Raw genomic sequence first — 19,112 nt, forward strand, 5'->3', positions numbered from 1 at the left:
CTTAGTTCTGTTGTGCTCAAATATTTTGTTAGTGTAGAAAATACTTGTCTGTATTACACAGCAGCAGATGGTATAAAATGTGCAGTTAAATGCCCTTTGAGTAAGGAACTCTTTCTGGAGCTGTCATTGTTACTCCTCATATTAGAGTATGATTGTGCCATCTTTAAGATAAAACAAGAAGAGTTCATTCTTAAGGACAGGAACATCACAGAGAGAAAATTTCCCTTTCTAAGGATAGCTTCGTTTGCAGCCTGGGTACTGGAGAAAAGCAGACCTAGCAATAGTCTTATTCAGCACTTGGAACTTGACTAGTATTTTTAATTGTAGGCTTTTTAAGCTTTGGTTTTAGCTATATTTCTGGTTCCTACTTCACAGTAGCTTTGGCAAAAGGCAAACTTTCTTACATTCTTGGCAAGTACTGTTCTCTACAGTCAGTGTCAGATGGACTGAAACTTTATTTCAACTTTTCAAACGAACTGAGTCTGCATCAGGACTAGCCGTTATTTTTAGCAGTCAGCTGTGCACAGTACAGATGTGTTGTCTAATGCAATTTATTGACCTCTAAGAATTCCAAGTGTCTTTCATCCTGACATCTCTCCCAGAGAGGTAGCCTTTTTAGTATCTTAGTATTGTCCTTTGACTCCAATAATGCACTTTTTCCACTCTAGAAAGTTTTAGAAGCTGTACTCTGTGAAGTATCTGTTACCTCTTTCATGAACAGCATCGCAGATGATGTCAGATAATACAATAGTTTTCTTATACATAAATGTTTTATTAGTAACAAATTTTAAAATTAGGTATTTTAAAAAAAATCCGGGATGCTCTGGGATCCACAATTCTCTAGTAAGTCCTCATCCCTTTAGGATTTGTCAGTATTTCCATTAAGTGGTTCCTCCTGTTTTCTTCTCTCTTCCCAAATAACCCATCTTGAATTTACTGTTATCTAATCCTTCTTGCTAAAACAACCACTTCTGCTCTTTTTCATCCATCAAGAAAGTCTGCAAACTCTCTGTTTCCTGAGTGCTCCTGTGTACATAAGCTGTGTTTTGGGAGGGGACCCAACAGGAGAGGGATGATGATATCTTATAGCCCCAGCTGGCATCTTGATGGACCTCTGACTTCCATGTGATGTCTCCAGCACCTTCTTTTCAATATGCCTGTCTGTCACCAGGAATACAATGTAGTATGCCTAGGACACAAACACAGAGAGCATACCACCACTACAACTGTCTCGTACGATTCAGTTGGACACTTACCAGAATGAACATAAATTTGAGATGTAGCAAAGGGACATTATATGTAAAGAAACACATGATACCAGGTGATGATTAGTCTCGGGTCCTTAGCAGTGTTTGGCATTTAGTCCAGGCCATTTGAGTTAGTGAAGTAACTTGTTTCATTTATTTAGTAGCCCATGTTGATAGCTTTCAGAAAAATGAAGACCAACAGCTGCTGGGACAGGCATTCAGAAAGGTGTCAGAAATGATGGTGGTGAAACTCCTTTCCCATTGGGTGACAACCCTCACCTAAACAGTGTCCAAGAAGGTGCTGAGCTCATGTCAATAATCAGCCAAATATGCATCTCTGGAAAAATTACCGTATTTTTCATTCCAGCCTATAAGCTGACAAGTTTCAAGGACTCTACCACTTGTCTCTCAAATAAACTATTAATCTTCAAGTAACCTGTCTAAAATTGTACAGTTTATTAGTGTAATCCAAAGTTTTGACTGGAAACAAGTGCTTTTGCTGTACCCATGCAAATACCAGCCTTCTTTATTATGTTTGTTGATCCCTAGATTTTCTTGAAACATTTGAAGAGGTGAAGAACCAGGAACTGGAACGAAAGGCCCAAATAGAAGCCAGCATTGTTGCACTCCTGGAGCACTCAAGCAGGGTAAGTACATTTCCCTCTTTCTGTGGCAAGCTACAAATTTAGAAGGACAGAACAGAACGGATGGATAAAGAAGGATGATGGGTTTTATCTATTATCTAGTCAGTGTCTGCATAATGATCTCTTAGGAGAACTAAACTTAAATCATCTACAGCTGCGGAAAAAAAAAATATTGTTTAATTTCTCTTCATTTCTGAGGAAAGAGTTTTGAATATTAGACAATACTTGTGACCAGAATAAAAGAAATCTTTGCATAATTTCTGTAACTCATCATCATTGCTACAATTAACATTATTGCATTAATGATAAACATTTTGGAATAATGCAAATAAAATAAATGCAATATTTTGTTTACCTGAAGTCTGGAAATCTCAGTTAATGGATATTCTATCACCACTATTAAGTAATTGACAATATTCCAGTTGTTTCTGTGATCTGCTAAAATTATGTCTGGAATAACTTGCTATGCAATACTTAATGTAAACACTTCAGAAATTGTTCCTGTTTGCATTCTGCTCTTTTTTTGTACTTTCAAAAGTGTTTTAACATTTTTGGCTCACACAGATTTTTTTTTTACCATATAGAAATCTCTCAGATAAGTAATATTTTTATTATATCATCACTTTAATTATCTTCTAACTCTTTCAGTATGGTATATCATAAAGTATATTTAGTCAATGACACTTTAAAAGTTATAGATATGGCAACACAGTTTAAATTTGCTGTGTTTTTGTTTCATCTTCACTGGCCTGTCAGTAGATCTTTTACCAAAAGTTGGCAGAATGAAAGTCATTTACATTTAAATCACTTCAGACTGCTTCCAGTATTTTCAGTCTCTGTAGTACAAAAGCTGAATAACAGACAGTGTACTAGAACAGGAGAGTTTTTTACTTATCCGGTTACCATTTGTTGTTTCAAAGATGTGGTGTATTCTCATTATTGTTATTGGTAACACACAGAATGTGAACCGTATGAAACAAATTTCATCTGTTACCAATCAAGAGCTGAAGATTATGCAGGAAGACCTCACTTTCAAATCAAGTGAAATGCAGAAATCACAGAGCACTGCTAAGAATCTGATTACAGGTAATATCAGCAATGAATTTCCAAATTCATTCCTTAAACAATAAATATTACCTGAGTTGTTACACTAATAAAAGTGCAAGATCAGTGGTCTCCAAGTATTAAGCTGCAGTGGCCAAGTGACGAATTGAAACTGTTGTGGATAACAAGTTATTTATATTCCTCAGGAGTATTTCACCTACTGTTATCACTAGATGATCAGCTTCCTGGCACAGATATACATTAAACGTAGGTATTTTAATACAGGGGTACAAAGTTCTTTGACTTAGCAGTTTGACTTTACTAATATTCACCTCAAAATAAATGCTTTTCACAGTCTTAAAGTAGTGTTTAGTAAATTAAGCAGAGACTTCCACAGTTACCTAACTGTGTATTATTTGTAAATTTAGTTCTCAGTGTCACTTACTTATGATTTGTGCTTTTCCAAAAGGGTGTGTACCCTGGGAGAATAACTTGCAACAACAGTGAATAGCTCTCAAATTCTCAGGCTTTGATTCTGAGAAGTGAATATGCATTTTGACTTTATTTTGGAAATACTCATATAATTAAGTGTAAGAATCCACAGGATCTTGCCTGTAATTTCAAAAACCAGACAGTATTTTTATTTCCATAACAAATATCTATTTAGTTCTTTATTTGCACTGTTTATAGTGCAATTGTTCTCATAATTCTAAGCTCTGCCAATATCATTATTGGTTCAGCAAGCCTTTCCTTGTTTGTTTGGTTGAAAGGAAGGGGCAGGAATTAAGAACCATAAATCATTTTGTTAGAAGGCTATTACATGCTGTACTTGGTAGTAATTTTCAAAATAGGAGCCTGTGTTGTAACTTCAAAGTAGTTACGTGCACATAAGAAGTAAAACACAAAATGTTACAGAAGAGGGTTGTTCGGTTATGTGTTTGATCATTTAGTGTTCATTCACTTGTCTGCAAATGCTCATTCTGCAGTTCTAGCGTAGGTTAAGAAGCTGGGCCATGTATTAGAAGTTCAAGTATGATTTTTTTATTCTTTCATGTAAGCATCAATTCTTATTACTTTACAGTCTAAGGATGTTCCAGAAGCACACAGCACTACATAGACATTATTGAAAGGCATATTTCTTTCCTTGCGAGAGAAGGAAGTTATAGTACATAATTTCTAGCAGATCATTTAGATGATCCATAAGTAAACTTCTGAAAGCACAGAGACACAGAAAGTGTAATGAACAACTTAAGATTCTTTCAAAAATGTTCAGTTTGCACAGTTGAAGTTCTTCCTAACCCTTGAATTATACCACAGTTGTCTTCAGAGTTCTGTTGCTGTGGTTAAAACCTGGATTTCCACATTTTCTTGCCGTAACAAAGATATAAAAACTCCACCAGGAGAAAAAAAAAAAAAAAAGGAAAGGAAAGGAAAGGAGGAAAAAAAAAAAAGGAAACCATGAAGAGTAAACAAAAGTGCTGATGGCATAGTTTCCCAAAAACATTTCCCTGGGTCACTGTAGTTTGGTCTGAGAGTTTGCTACTGTGTACACACTGCCTGCGAGACACTGAACTTGATGGCCTATCAGAAGGAACTGGGCTGCATCCTCTTCCTGCCTCTTCCCCCAGAGAAGTTTTAAGTTTTTTAGCTCTGAGTTTTTTTCATTTAGGCGGTTGCTGCATAAGGATGAAATTCACCCGTTCCAGTTTCCCTTTTCTCCAGAGTGTGAATGCATAGGAATAAGCCATTGCTGTCTCACCACAGTTTTTATCAGTACATAGGTAGAACAGTCTAAGAATCCTTTCTGGCTTATTTACGTTTTTATTACTCTTCACATGTAAAATAAAACCCAATTAATCAACTAGGTATTAAAACAACTATATAAAAAGTGAAAGCACTGTGGTTAGGCCTAAATAAAGCCTTAAGAAAATCTGAAGTTGTCTTCTGCTATTTCCAGTTTGAATTATGTTTAAAGCAAATTTGGCTATTTACTCTAAAACTAAGTCTTGTCATATAGAAGCAACATACATAAAAACAACATGATGCTAAAAACTAACAAAAATAATTTTAAAAATTGTTTGTATTATTGCAGTCAGCTTTTTGTACGGTATCACCACTGCTTTAAGACTTGAAATTGACCGATGCTATAAACAACTTTAACAGGAGAAATACCACACTGCGATACAGAAAACCACCACATTTTCGTTACTTTTCACCCTATAGAGCATAATACAGTAATTGTAATATGGGAGTTTTGGCTGATGAGATGATTGTGAAGATCAAATATTTTCTTTCATTAACATTCTCATGAAATTCAAAATGAGAAAGGTATGTTTGTATTGCTTAAGTATGGAATAAACCATTATATACTGGACAATGTACTATGAAATAAAAAGTAGTGTTAATTAGAGTTTGTGTATCTGGTGATCTAGAGAGTGAGAAACTGCAAATGGACCTACAGAAGATGGAACTCTTGGAGGGCAAGATGGTTGATGAACTAGCTTCTCTTAAAGACAAAATTGAACAAACAAAAACGGAGCTGGAGGTCTATAATAATTTGCCAGCTCTGAAAGCATCAGGAGAAGAGAAGAAGAAGGTAATGAAAGGAATAAAACCTTGGATTATACAGAATTTGTGGTTTTGAGCACCTAGTGGGGGGAGTCCAGGTCTGTGAGTGAGAATCCTGACTGGTAGCTGAAAAGTGGGCTTACAAATGAATGAAAATGCTTCTCTGCTTACATATATATGACTTCTTAACTGGGTACATGTAGCAGGCTAGCACCTGGGTACCTTTTGATATTTTCCTTCAACAAAATTTCCTTTTTATTTTAGTGATTCATCTGAACTTTTTTGCTGTAACTAATGACTACCCACAAGTTTGAATTTAGCAATCTAAAGACAAAACCCAAACAAAAAAGAAAAATCTATCCTGTGTGTGTTTGCTCTAAGATGAACTCCATCTGGAGCACTTCCCATTTCACCTGATAAACTTCTTACAAATTCTTAACACCAGTGTTCCTACTTGTGCTGATATATTATGGTCTAAGCCTACAACTTGGTTATAGCTGTTGAATATTTTCTTTAGGATAGAGTATGCTTTGCTAGAGAAAAGCCTTATGAGTTCTTTATGCATTTGGTCTTGTTCTGCAAGGAAGAAGTACCATCTTGAAAGCTGAATTAAAATAGTTTCTCTGTAGCCCACAGCAAATGAAGTCATCCATTAATTGGTTTGTGTTGGTTTTTTTTCCAACTAGAGACTCCAGGATGACAAAGAAAAACTAACAAAACGTAGCCATGCTTTCAAGAAAATAATGGAGCACTTGAATACAGAATATGAGACACTAAAGAGAGAGCTGCAAGAGAATGAGACGCATTCTCAGGTATAGCTCAAGCTACAGATTATGTCTTCTGCTGTTTCTATAGAAGTTTTGGTGTTATGCACATGAAGTATTTCATAGATTGAATCAGTTTATTCCTTCTTAGGAAGTTTTTGAAGTTATGTGTTGTAAATGCATAGCCGTATTTTCTGTTTTCAAACAGAAGTTAATGTGGTATCAATAAATTTCAGGTAAACTTTGGATTTCAAAGTTACTAGGCAGAGTTCTTTCTGAGCTCAAAAGCTGCATGAATCCTTTGTTAAAGTGTTTGTATTAATCTTGCTCAGAACTCTCCCCTTTTACCCTTCCTTTGCTTGAAGAGCTTTGAGGACCAACTTAGAATGAAACTGCAGGGAAAAAAATGTCATTGCTAATTAGATAACATCACTTTTGCTTTTACAGTTTTATCCTGCAAGCTGTACTATTCAATTTCTTTCCCTTTTTTCAAATCTTTCTGTTCCTTGCAAACCATGGAAGTTTTAGGTTTGCTCAGACTTCTTGAAACCCAAGGAACTTTGGTATATGAGTATACTTACATTAATATTTCAAAAGTGAATCAGTAAAGAAGCTATTTATAAACGCATGTGCAGCTTTGATTCTTCCGTTAGAAACACCCATAATTTGCCATCACTTTGGCAACAGAACTTTACTGGCATGTAGGTTTCAGTGCACAGAAGGAAAATGGATAACCTCAAAAGAAGCTGAAAAACAGAAATAAATTGTTTTATCTGCATTTTGCTGATTTGTATTGTTTCAGGTTGTTGAGATCTTTGTCCTTTGAAACTATTACTTTTTTCTAATTCAGTTAAAAGCTGAAGGTGATATTTGTACATGTTTAACTTCCTTCTGGAGTGAGCTTTATGGTATGGATGAGAGGGCATAGTTTGAAATGAAGAGCTATATGTGTATATTCGTAGCATATGATTATTGTGGGCTAACTCAAGGGTGATGATGTAAATCCCCACAGCTCCATGCCAAAGTCTTCAAGACTTCAGATTTTTTTTTACACCAAGATCAGATTCTCATTCCTGGAGATTATGTAAATGAGAAATGGATACCCAGCCAGTTAAAATACTTGCATAAAGATGCTAAAATGTGTATATAAAATAGTAGTTGTACAGCATTTCTTCTAGTTTAAAAATAAGATTTTAAGTAAAATGTTGCAATATTTTCCTAATTTATTAACATATTTTCCACTGAAAGTTGTCTCAGAATGATTTTTAGTTTTTACATTTAAAAATAACATCTGCATATCCTGAAATGCAGAACCTTGAACAGTAGCATCAGAAAAACAAATATTATAAAATGGTATTGCAAGGAAGCAGCCATCGATATAATGTCCACATTAGTTTCCTGTTGATGCTGAAAGTATTGAAGAACTGCCAGCACTTAATCCACACTCCTACAATCTTCTCGCTGCAGCTCTGTTCTTATCACAGCTTCTGGCATCAGACAGGAAACTTAACTATGGAAGTAAGGAAGTTTCTTCTGTATAGCTCAAACTCCAAGACAGTGTCAGGAAATATTGTATCTTTGGTGATTTTAGATCTTACTGATTTTAAGAAGAGATCATTTAAGTGATATGAAGTGGAATGAGAATGAGTATCTCTCTGCAGTGTTCACATTTTACTTCTGACTTGCTTACACATTTCGCTATACAATAAGTCTTGAATTCTCTTTTGATATTTTCTATCTACTGATGCAGTTGCATTCAGTGCTTTTATATAAATATATATATGAAATGCTAAATTATATACAGGTTATTCTTTTACAGCTTTAAAAATAATTTTGCCATTATTTCTCTTTTTTTTTTTTGTGAAATAACTTTATGTTATCAGGTAGTAGAGTACAAGGTATTGATACAACATTTTTGGGAGATTCTCTGTATACAGTATGTGTGTAATAATTATAAGTTTAATTTTTGGCTCTTCTTGTGTTTTCAGCTTACGAATTTGGAGAGGAAGTGGCAGCACCATGAGCAAAATAACTTTATGATGAAGGAATGTATCCTTTTCTTTAAGAAATACAGTTAAATTCACACACTGTATTAATTGAGGAAGAAGTCTGTTTCCTCCAGCAAAATAAGACAGGACAGAATGAGGAGCAGGAGACAAGGGAGAAGGGTAAAGGTGATGCTTTGCAAATGTCTGGTTAGCTGATAGATATTATTTATAGCAAAACATGCATGTGTTGACTGAAACAATTTTGTGGCGTCCTAGAGCCATAAGATTTGCCTTGCAGTCCAGAGTTTTTTGTGTTCAATCAGTTTTGCCACTAGGTTTCAAATGAAGATCATCTTCACATCTGTCCAGTCTTATCTGAAATTATTCAGCAAGTGTAGCATTGTTTGACAAACCGTATAGCATGTTGACTTTGCATGGTATTTTCCTATCAAATGAAAGAGGAATTGCATATTAGAGGAAAAAAACCAGATAAATGTGCTAAGATATAACAAAGAGATACTTTACCTGCAACATTGGTTGGCATGGGGGAAATGCATTATAGCTCTCTCATTATGTGATACTAATTAAAGAGTTACATTGCACTAATCAGATAAGACCTTCCCAGATATCACCAAAATCTTATTTGCTGCAAGTGACTTTCATAAGGTACTTTTTGAAATTAGCTAAAGGACTGAAGTGGGTTTTTTTTGTTAGAATTGGTGGTTCTTATCTTGTACAATTCTCCATAGCTATTGTCGAGAACTGAGTAGGGCATATTTGCATTTCTGTATTCTAGGGACTTTGAATTCACTGCAATAAAATCACTCCTTTAAAATTATATAGGAAACAAAACAAAACAAAAAAAAAATTTCAAAGCTGCATAGAACCACTGTTATACGATTAAAGTAAAAACATAATTGGTAAAAGTAACAGTAAAATGAGACCAAATTGTCCAGTGTTGTATTTTGGACAATGGACATTGCTTCATGGCTCAGAAAATGGCACAAGAATACACTTCAAGCAATTCTGTAATAGCATAGCATTGGGGAAAAAATAATGTAATATCAACATATAGCATTATATTTTTAGTATACCAAATATCCCATTTCTCGTATCTGATTAGTGCTCTAATTCTTAGAAAAAAATATGAAAAAAGTTTTGGACAACAGAATGTAATTGGAGTCACCTCCACTATGAAGAAGGCTCTACAGGAATATTTTATTAAGGCAAGAATCTTAGATGTTACTTATTGTAATGGAGGGGTGAAAGAAACAAACAAACAAACAAACAAAACAAAACAAAACAAAAGCACCAAAAAAAACCCAAACAAACAACAACAACAAAACACACAAGAAACACCACCTCCAAAACAAACTAAGAGAAAAAGTTGATCAGGATATTAAAAGTGCCTCCTAACTTGCTATGATGCATTGTCTGTCAATGTGCAGACCTTTATACAGTTTCATGATTGCTTGGGCTAGTGGAAAGAAAGGTCCTGTTTTCTTGGACTGGGACTTCTGTAGCTGGAGTTCCAAAGTGCCAGACTGTATGGCTGTAAATAGCTGAGTTCCTCGAAATTGTTTTGTTTGCAATGTAACAATGGGCAGAGTCTTCCACGAGGGACCTCTTGCCTATATGTATAAAACCAAAACTGACTCAGGCATGTAATCTCCTTTTTCACCATGCTTGGCATGAGAAGGCAGATAGTAAATGGGTGTTAAATCTTCTACACCAAATTTGAGTTTTTCCATAATTTGCAACCCCTGACAGTTTTCACAGAAGGAAACTTAACTGTATTGTCGATCCCTTATGATCTCTAATTACACTAATATTTATACTAGCACTTTGTTTCCTTAAATTCTTTTAATCAGTCATAGCAACAAAAAGTCAAGAGAGTGACTACCAGCCGATAATGAAGAACGTGAGAAAGCTGGTCACAGAATACAACAAAGCTCTCATAGAAGCTTTACAGAACACCAAGAACTGAACCCAGGCACTTCCTTCCTGCCCCAGTGGACCAACAATGAGAGATGTGCACACGCAGTATGGAAAGCTGGACTACTGAGCTCATTTGCTCACCGCTACAGTAACAGATATTTATAAAAGTATGTTTCTAGGCTTTCAGAAGTCACACGTTTTAATAGTTTCCGTCCTTTTGCAACATTTAATATTTTTAGAAGTAAACTTCTGAATTTTAGAAACTTGTAGAAATAAAAAGGAAATACTGCACAGCGAGTGTAAAATGATCAGAACATTTTACTGAGGCACATTGCTGGATTGCATCTCAAATGTGAAACTTTATACAGTGAACCTCTAAGTATCTTGTAGTCCTACCCCTGCCAAACAGGGTAGGAGTTTGCCCTGAATAAGGGCTGCCTGACAGGCTCTCATACACATTATCTTAAATGAAGTGGATAATAAGACGAATAGTACTATCAGCATACCATACCTGTTTAAATGGCAATTTATAAAAGTAAGGAAAACATCTAAGGATGAAAAGCATCCTTTTAAATCAGAACTGCTTCAGAATATGAAGTCTTATAATAAAAGCAAATGTACTTTGTATCTGTCAGCAAATTTTCATTTTCCCAACTGATTAATTACCTTATTTTATATTTTTATGTAATTATACGGAAAGAACGGTGATAAGACTAGTGAAACATGGCTAGTACTGACCTTGTGCAGAGCATTTTACTTTTCTAGTGTTCACCAATAAAAAAAAAAAAGGAAATTATTTGTGTTTTCGACAATCCTTTTTCTTTCCTCAGCCTTCAAGCTGCAGTGTCATATGCAACCTCTACAAAAACAAATATTTAATGAGATTCATCATTGAACAAAGCCAGGACTGATACTGATTAACAATGTGCTTTATGATACAGAAATTCCAGAAAACATTTACATAAAACAAAATTTCTATTTCCCTCACAATCTACATGTAATCTAAACTGCTTATTGATAATTTCCTCACCATGGTATGTTGAAAGCTAGTCCTGATCAAAGAGAAAAAAATGCAGTTGACTATAGATAGGAATCTTAGCCAGTCAGTAACCTAGCCTTTTACAAAAAAATAATAAAAAAGAGTGGGATCTGAATATGTAGTTGTTCTGCTCTTTTAGAAAAGTTATCTGAAAAATAAGTAGACTATATGCTTCATTTATAGAACTGGAGTAGACAAAGAATTAGAAAATACTGAGTCCATTAAAACAGAAGTTATGTATTTTTGTTGCTAAATTTCTCCAAGTCATTCAGTGTCATATTGAGTATAAAGAGGTATATAATACAAAAATATTGAAGATTCTTGTAGAGAGCACTGTTTCCAAATTCAGCACAGTAAATGCTGTTGCTCTGTATATTTATGTCTGTATAATATTTAGAGATAATGGAACAGGATTTCTATAAACCAAGGGTTGTTATCTAGGGGAAATTCCTACTAATGTCTCTTCCTTCCTGTCAAAGTTTCAGCTATTCCAGAGAGAGACCCTTATTTGCTGAGATAAAGTTGAAGTCTAATATTCTCACCCATCAAACCATCAGCCAGAGAGTTGGCCTCCTGAATTCCACTTGTGCTACAATAACATATTTTAATGAACAATGGAAAAAAGCTGCAGACCGAAAAACAGACTGCTTTAAGTTTGCTTCCACTCAGTTCAGGGGGTGGTTTTATTCCTTGGTAGTGATTCTGTAAGATAGCATGTTAAAGGTTACAAGTTCTTGTTGTGTTCCCCAGGAGATGACTATCATGAAAGCCCTCTCCCCAGCATGCTGTTCTTTTCCTTGTTCTCCAGATTACTTGTTTCTCTCTGAGAATCTCATCAGTCATTCCTTCTTCTAACAGTTCATCCTTACAGTCCTGGATAATGTTCACAGTGGCTAAAAAGAACTGTGTGGATTGTAAAAGGTAAGCTACACAGCAGACATTTAGTCTTTTCCTAGGGTATTAATAATTCATGCCCAGTCACAAGCTGAGTAAAATGTAACCGTATCAAGCTCCTAAATCCTCAGTGAAAATAATCTTGTCTTTAACTCATTATATTTATATATATATACACACACATATGTATTTTTTACACATTTAAGTACCAGACACAGTATTTTTTTCACCAAAGCTCCTGTGTGTGTATCAAGACACTAATTCAGTAATGCAGGTCTCTCTACCCAGGTACTCTTTCATCCATTTTATGCTATGACTTAAACAGGACATTAATTAAGTCACAGTATCTATAGCGTAGAGAAATTTAAAACCTTTTCTGCTCACCTGTCTCACCAGTAGAGGTAAGAATCACCTCCCTGAGCCTTCTGGCAATGCTCTTCCTAACACACCCCAGGATACTGCTGTCCTTTTTTGCTGTGCATTGTTGGCTTATGGTCAGATTGGTGTCCACCAGGAAGAACCTCATGGACCTTCTCAGCAAAGGTGCTTTCCAGCCATTCAGCCCCCAGAGTGTGCTGGTGCCTGGGTTGTTCCCCCAAGGAGCAGGGCTGTGCATTTACCCTTGCTGAACCTAATGAGATTCCTCTTCACCTGTTTTCCCAGCTTTTAGAATTTTCTCTGATGCACACCCATCTGCTGCATGAGCCAGTCCTCCCAGCTTTGTATAATCTGTTTGTTGAAGGTGTGCTCCAACCCATCATCCAGGTCATTACTGAAAAGATTAAACACTATTGGCACAAGTATCAACCCCAGGGTACACCACTGCTGACCGGTCTCCAGCTGGACTTTGGGCCACTGATCACACAGTGAACCCCAAAACAGCTTTCAGTCCACCTCACTGTCTGCTTCCCTTACTTGTACTTTTTCAGCTCATCTATGAGGATTTTAGGGGAAATAGTGTTAAACGGTAAATGATATCTGCAGCTCTCTCCTTCCCCACTGAGTTAGTTATCTCATTGTGGAAGGCGGTCAGTTTGGTTAAGTGTAATTTCCCCTTCATGAATCCATGCTGTGTACTCACAATCACCTTCCCATCCTTCATGTGTCTGGAAATGGCTTCTAGTATAAGTTGCTCCAGCACTTCCTCAGGGACTGAGGTGAGTCTGGCTGGCCTGTAGTTCATGGCTCGCTCTTCTTGCTCTTCCTGAAGATAGGAGTGACGTTTGCTTTCTTTCAGTCTTCAGAAGCCTCTCCCTATCACCATGAAAAAAAGATAATCAAGAATGGCCTCTCAGTGCCATCAGCCAGCTCCTTCTGCACATGCAGGTGCATGCCAACAAGACCCACGGACTTAGTTCCCTAGCCTGGTCCTCCTCCAGAAAGATGCCGTGAGGCATTAGGGTACAAGGTTTGACAGTGTTTGTCACTCCAGATCCCACTTCACTGGAAATAAGCATTTCAATTTCAAAATCTTCAAACAAAGGCTCTGTTATTTCTATGTTGTGTTTGTGTTTTGCATGACAGTGACCATAGGAATGATTAATTATTTCTAGCTCATGATGGGGTGACACTCCATCAGCCTTTTTCGTTTATTCAGAGATACCATTATATTTCTAGGCAAACTGGTTTTTTACTGCAGATGAGACTTAATCCACCTGTTGGTCTTACTTCTTCATCTTACCTTGACTGTTTTTCATTGTCATCAAAAAATCCTATTTTACTTTCAAAATGAGTTTTTTCTTTACTCTAGTAAGCTTAGAAGACAATATGCAGCATTGCTGCGAGCAGTTCCAGACAAGCAGAACACTGAGAAGCATTAGTTAATGCTTCTTAGTGCTGCTGATGCGCTTTTTCAAAGCCAGAGGGATAAGTTTCCACAGTGAAGTGCATGTAAACTCTTTCAGTACACTTCTGTTTTTCTGCTGAAAGTGTAAAACAAAAATACAAGGCATAAGGGAGACCTTATTATGAGGCACTGGCCGTATAAAAACATCTTAGTTTGAGGAGAAAGATATTAAAATTCTTACTCTAAAACTCTTCTGCAAAGTATCTGCTTTGACTGAACTCCTTGGAAACAGGTCTCATAGTGATAAGGCATCTGGGTGGGGTTGATGTGGCAATTGTCTGGAGTAAGAAAAAAACTCAGATTCTGAAAGGGGTCATAACATCAGACTTTACTTGAACACACACACACACACACACACACACACACACACACACACACACATACATACACACACACAATGGTGACTGCTAGCTGAATGCTTTATGCATTGTAGGTGACAACTCCAGCCAGAGCAATGCTGCAAAGTGGATGTTGTTCACTGAGAAGGGGAACTGAATTATTCCCAAACCAAACAGTTGTCATCTTCTTTGGTAAAAAGGAAGGAAGCCTTTAAGCATTTTGTAACTGCAAAGATGATCTGAATTCAAGTCCCAGCTTTGATCAATCATTCATTGGGATTGGCAGCAGTTTTTAGCAAAGAAAGAAATGTTCCTTTCCTGGGCTTGTGGCCTGCATTTGCAGGTTCTTTCAGGAAGGAGGACTAACTGGACAGTATGCCAAATGTGTGAAATGGAGGAAACCTCCCACATTAAAAAAAAAAAAAAAAAGAGCCAGAAATGTAAAATGATCTGCTCTTGTTTCCTCTTGTAAAGCTAATTCCTTGAAAGCTACATTCATTTAAAGTAACTGAACTTGATTCACTGAGTGCTGGTATCTTTGGATCAGACCCAAGATTCCTGCTGCGCAGCAAAGGATGAGTAAGGTGCAAGACCTCTGTTGCCAACATACAACACGGTTTCGCCCACACATACTGCTTCAAGTAGGGTGAGGGGAACTCAGCACTTCCAAAAATCAGAAAGAAAAAGAAAATAAAGACTATAGCAGAAATTATCAGTAGTATCAGTCTACCCCACCGTTATGCATGAAAGATGGAATTCCAAATAAAGTCTTCACATTTTAAGTATCTTTCCTGTTCTTTTTCTTCCAAATTAAATGAAGAGAAGGTGTTTAATGGCTTGGACTTGGTTCAAGTTTGCTGCATTTAATAATTTTTTAGGATTATTGAGCTGAAAGTCACTGAGGATCTTTAACTATATGCAAATCTACATTTTAATGTCTCACCTTAAGATGTGTGTATCTTTCACAGTTCCATATTTAAAGAATTGCTAAACTTATTTTGTTCAAAATTTCAAAAAAAATTCACCATTTAGAACTCTTCCTCATGCAGAGAAAACTGAAGTTAAAGCTGGAGAATTCAAGAGAAGGAACTGTTAAACTGCAGCTCACCAACTGAGCGTGTGTGGCTCTCCTGTTTCCGTGTATTAGCCAATCCCAGTGTGGCATAGATCTGGAAGCAGAGCAAGGTACATCGGAAATATATCACTAAGCTACAGTTGTTGAATGCTGGTTAAAATGAAATAAAGTCAAATGATGCAGTCATCAGGTAAAAATTACCATTGGAATCACACTAACAGTGTTAGATAAATTCAGCAGAAGAGAGTGGGGCCTGAAAGCAGGATTTCAGGAATGAATTTTTTGTAATCTGAATGGCTGAAACCACTAACCCTGAGATCTAATAAGCATGAACCATTTCCTGGTCCTTGCAACCAGTAGTCAGATCTGCAAACTTCATATTCATTAAGTGGTGTACACAATTAGTCTTTATCTCTCCAAACTGCACATATATGAAATTTACCTTGTTAATGCTGGGCTACTTTAAACAGTCATATTTTTATTGCTGAGCATCAGAGATAACATCTTGAAGACATTTGGCTATACAGTTGTTAGCATTAAACATAAATACACAGACTCATTTGTCTTTCAAAATATAGAAAAATTAAGAAAAGCAGTAACAGAACAGAGAGGAATCATAGAATCGTTTAAGTTGGAAGAGACCTTTAAGATCACCAGGTCCAACCATTAACCTAACACTGCCAAGTCCACCTATAAACCATGTCCCTAAGAACCTAATCTCTATGTCTTTTAAACACCTCCAGGGATGGTGACTCCCCCCTGCCCTGGGCAGCCTGTTCCAATGCTTCATAACCCTATCCGTGAAGACATTTTTTCTAATATCCAATCTAAACCTCTCCCAATAAGAGGATTCCATCCCATTAACATCATGCTAATGATGCGATGGAATACTCATTGGTCAGTCTGGGTGTCAGTCAAGCTCTGCCCCATCTCTGCCCCCTTCCTTGCTGCCTCACACCTGTGGGCAGAGCGCTCAGAATGTCCTTGGCTCTCAGACCAGAGCAATTAAAAACATTAACTCTGTGCTGGGGTGTTATCTTTTTATTCTCAAACTAAGTCTAAATAATGACTGTACTAGCTATGGAAAAGAAAGGTTTCTAACTGCATGAAGAAAACTTTCATTTTCAGTCAAACCAGCACAACTCTGTAGCTTCTGAATGAGCTCTGCTTACCTCCTGCTGCATGATGGAGAATCTCATTCATCTCCAGACTTCTTTTGACTTTGGGGCAGCAAGAGTATTAACATCACTTACACCTCTGCTCTCAGAATCTGATCCAATCTTGGCAGAGAAAAAAAAGCTTGATTTTAGGTTAATTCAGCACTTATTAAAAATCACCCATTTTAGCAGATCTTTTAAAAACAAAGCAGACTTGCTTTACAATAGGAAAAAAATGGGCTCACATAGCAATGACAAGCATGCAGTTTTGTCCTTTTCATAAAAACTGAAGTGAGATATAACAAGCTTGCTTACTTCTCACCTGTGTGAATTCATATATGTGTTTGATATCATCAGTGGCCATCTCCATTGCTGACGCTACACTTCTCACACTTTCTTTCTCCACGTAATTTTTAAAATAGTCTGGTGCCTTTAGTCAGCAGAGAATTGGGAAACAGAAATGATTTTTTGTCCTGCTGTCAACAGGCCATTCTAGAACTTACATAAAGCCTATTTCAGCAAAATACAAGTGACTCACAAAGTCAAAGTTTCCAGTGTATAGCCCTTAGTGAAACATCCTGATGTCCTTCACAATGACTTTATTGATACAGAGGCCCTGAAGTACATGTTGTTTCATCAGCTGAACATTCCCCTCGAGAGAAACTTGAGATTCCCACGAGATGCTGTGTTTAATTCCATTGTAGTAAATTCCTTTTCATTTCACCAGCAAGGAAGACAGGAGAGGTCCCTTTGGCTGAGGCTGTTCTGTAGACTACTCAACACTCAGCTATTTTCTAGACTACAGAATCCTGAAAATCCAAGAGAAGCTCTTTTTGAGAAGAAAACAAAAACACTGAGCAAAAAAAAAAAACTGGTGGTAGCTATTTTTGCAATCCTGAGTAACCTTTTGAGCATGCATATGCAGGAGAGGCAGTAGTAACTGCACCCCTTCAGCACTGGCTGCCAAGCCAAGAGAATGAGCTGCAACAGGAAACAGACTGTTACCTTTTCTACCCAACCTCAGAGTTTCTCACAAACACCTGTTACAACATCACCACTCATCCACACTGTCCCTTCCACGTTAGCATGACTTGTCTTCAACAATGTACTGCAGAAGCCTTTATCTGCCTCCAGTTTCCACACTGCCACTGCATTGCACAGGGTTAGTCCTCATCCTGACCACTTAGACCAGCAACAGCAGATCTCCTCTGACTGGCCACCCAGCTGCTACCTATTGCTTCCAGGTGATCCAAAATAGACAGCTTAAGGGCTGTGCTCAGCCTCAGTGGTGTAGGCTGTTCTGTAGGGGAGAACAGGATCTGTTTAAGAAAAGAAGCTTAAACTCTATGATCCTATGCTCCACATTAGCTGACTGCAGGGAGTAATAATTTCAAAAGTTCCTTTACTGCCTCCTACTAACCCATATTAACATCTTGTCAAGGCCAAAGTAATGGCTTGTTTCCAAAAATCATAATACAGCCAGACACTGGAAGAGGATATGTGTTTTCTGCTAACACATCTACCTGATTAAAGAAGTGTAGAGTGGCATTGTTTCTTTTTCCTCCTCACATATTTCCATGTGCTACAGCATGTACAAATGGATTGTCCTTGAGACAAGCGTGCTGCTTATCTAAAGAGGAAAGGCTGGTGTCAGGAGTTCAGGGCACTTGACATATCATAAAATTAGCCTTCAGCAAACAGAGTTGTGAAAAGTCATGTGTAATGCTAGGGTTCTATTTACATGTTGAAAAACATTTTGTTTCCCTGCTGTAACAAATTTAAAAATTCTTGCATGCCATTGGCATGAGTGTTGAGTTAGACGTAAATGCTGATACATATTAATCAGCAGTTAACCACCAACAAAACTGATGTTCATGTGGAGAAGACTAGAAATTACATGGGGTTGGACAGCCTTTCTGAGTCTTTGCAGTTACCTTTAAAAAAGATAAAGGTTGTAGTCTATGGACCCCAAATACAGCTACATATCTACCTGAGAATGTGCCATGGGCACGCTCTTTGGCCAGCCCATTAGTCAACAGCCTCTATTGGCGCTACACTCAACAAAAGCTAGAGAAACTCAATATCATATTTTACTCTCCCTGCCATCCTCCGTTTCTTTCACTGGAAACCTGGCTTTCCCTGAATGCTATTTCTAATTTTTGTGCTCTTTGACAGTGAACACAGGCTGAGATTTAGGATTCTCTTCTTTGCAGATCCATCAACGTAAGATGAGGACTAGATAGCAATAGATGGGCTTGGGCATGGGATCCTGCTATTACATTGTTTTTGCTTGAGGAGGGGACAGAAAATTCTGCTGCACTTCTGTGTTGTTCAGTGATCAGAGGCGTGATCAGATCATACAGTTTTTAGATCACAGGACAAAAAATTGATACAGTCTACTTTTAGGAAGACCAATATTCTAATAACATGAAATATAAGGATGAAAATATGGAAGGCAGGGGTGACAGACCCTTAAATATGAGCAAGAATAAGCCAGAATAGTGAAATCTTTTAAATCTCCCAGTCTAGCAAAAGCTTATCATGTGATTAATTTTGACAACCATGGGAGC

At 37.0% G+C, this 19,112-nt stretch overlaps 1 protein-coding gene across 2 annotated transcripts in view; it reads left to right on the forward strand.

Annotated features, from left to right (window-relative positions):
- IFT74 (intraflagellar transport 74) overlaps positions 1-10,986 on the forward strand; it is a 38,044-nt gene extending 27,058 nt beyond the window's left edge. For both annotated transcript variants that reach the window (XM_065861615.2, XM_065861616.2), the window contains exons 15-20: positions 1,797-1,894; positions 2,851-2,977; positions 5,368-5,531; positions 6,190-6,315; positions 8,256-8,316; positions 10,127-10,986. In XM_065861615.2, coding sequence (XP_065717687.1) covers positions 1,797-1,894; positions 2,851-2,977; positions 5,368-5,531; positions 6,190-6,315; positions 8,256-8,316; positions 10,127-10,242 — 692 coding nt within the window. In that variant the 3' untranslated portion in view covers positions 10,243-10,986. The remainder of the gene's footprint in view (positions 1-1,796; positions 1,895-2,850; positions 2,978-5,367; positions 5,532-6,189; positions 6,316-8,255; positions 8,317-10,126) is intronic.
- Positions 10,987-19,112: the final 8,126 nt, after the last annotated feature.

This window comes from Patagioenas fasciata, chromosome Z (assembly GCF_037038585.1).
Source record: "Patagioenas fasciata isolate bPatFas1 chromosome Z, bPatFas1.hap1, whole genome shotgun sequence".
Classification (NCBI taxonomy): domain Eukaryota; kingdom Metazoa; phylum Chordata; class Aves; order Columbiformes; family Columbidae; genus Patagioenas; species Patagioenas fasciata.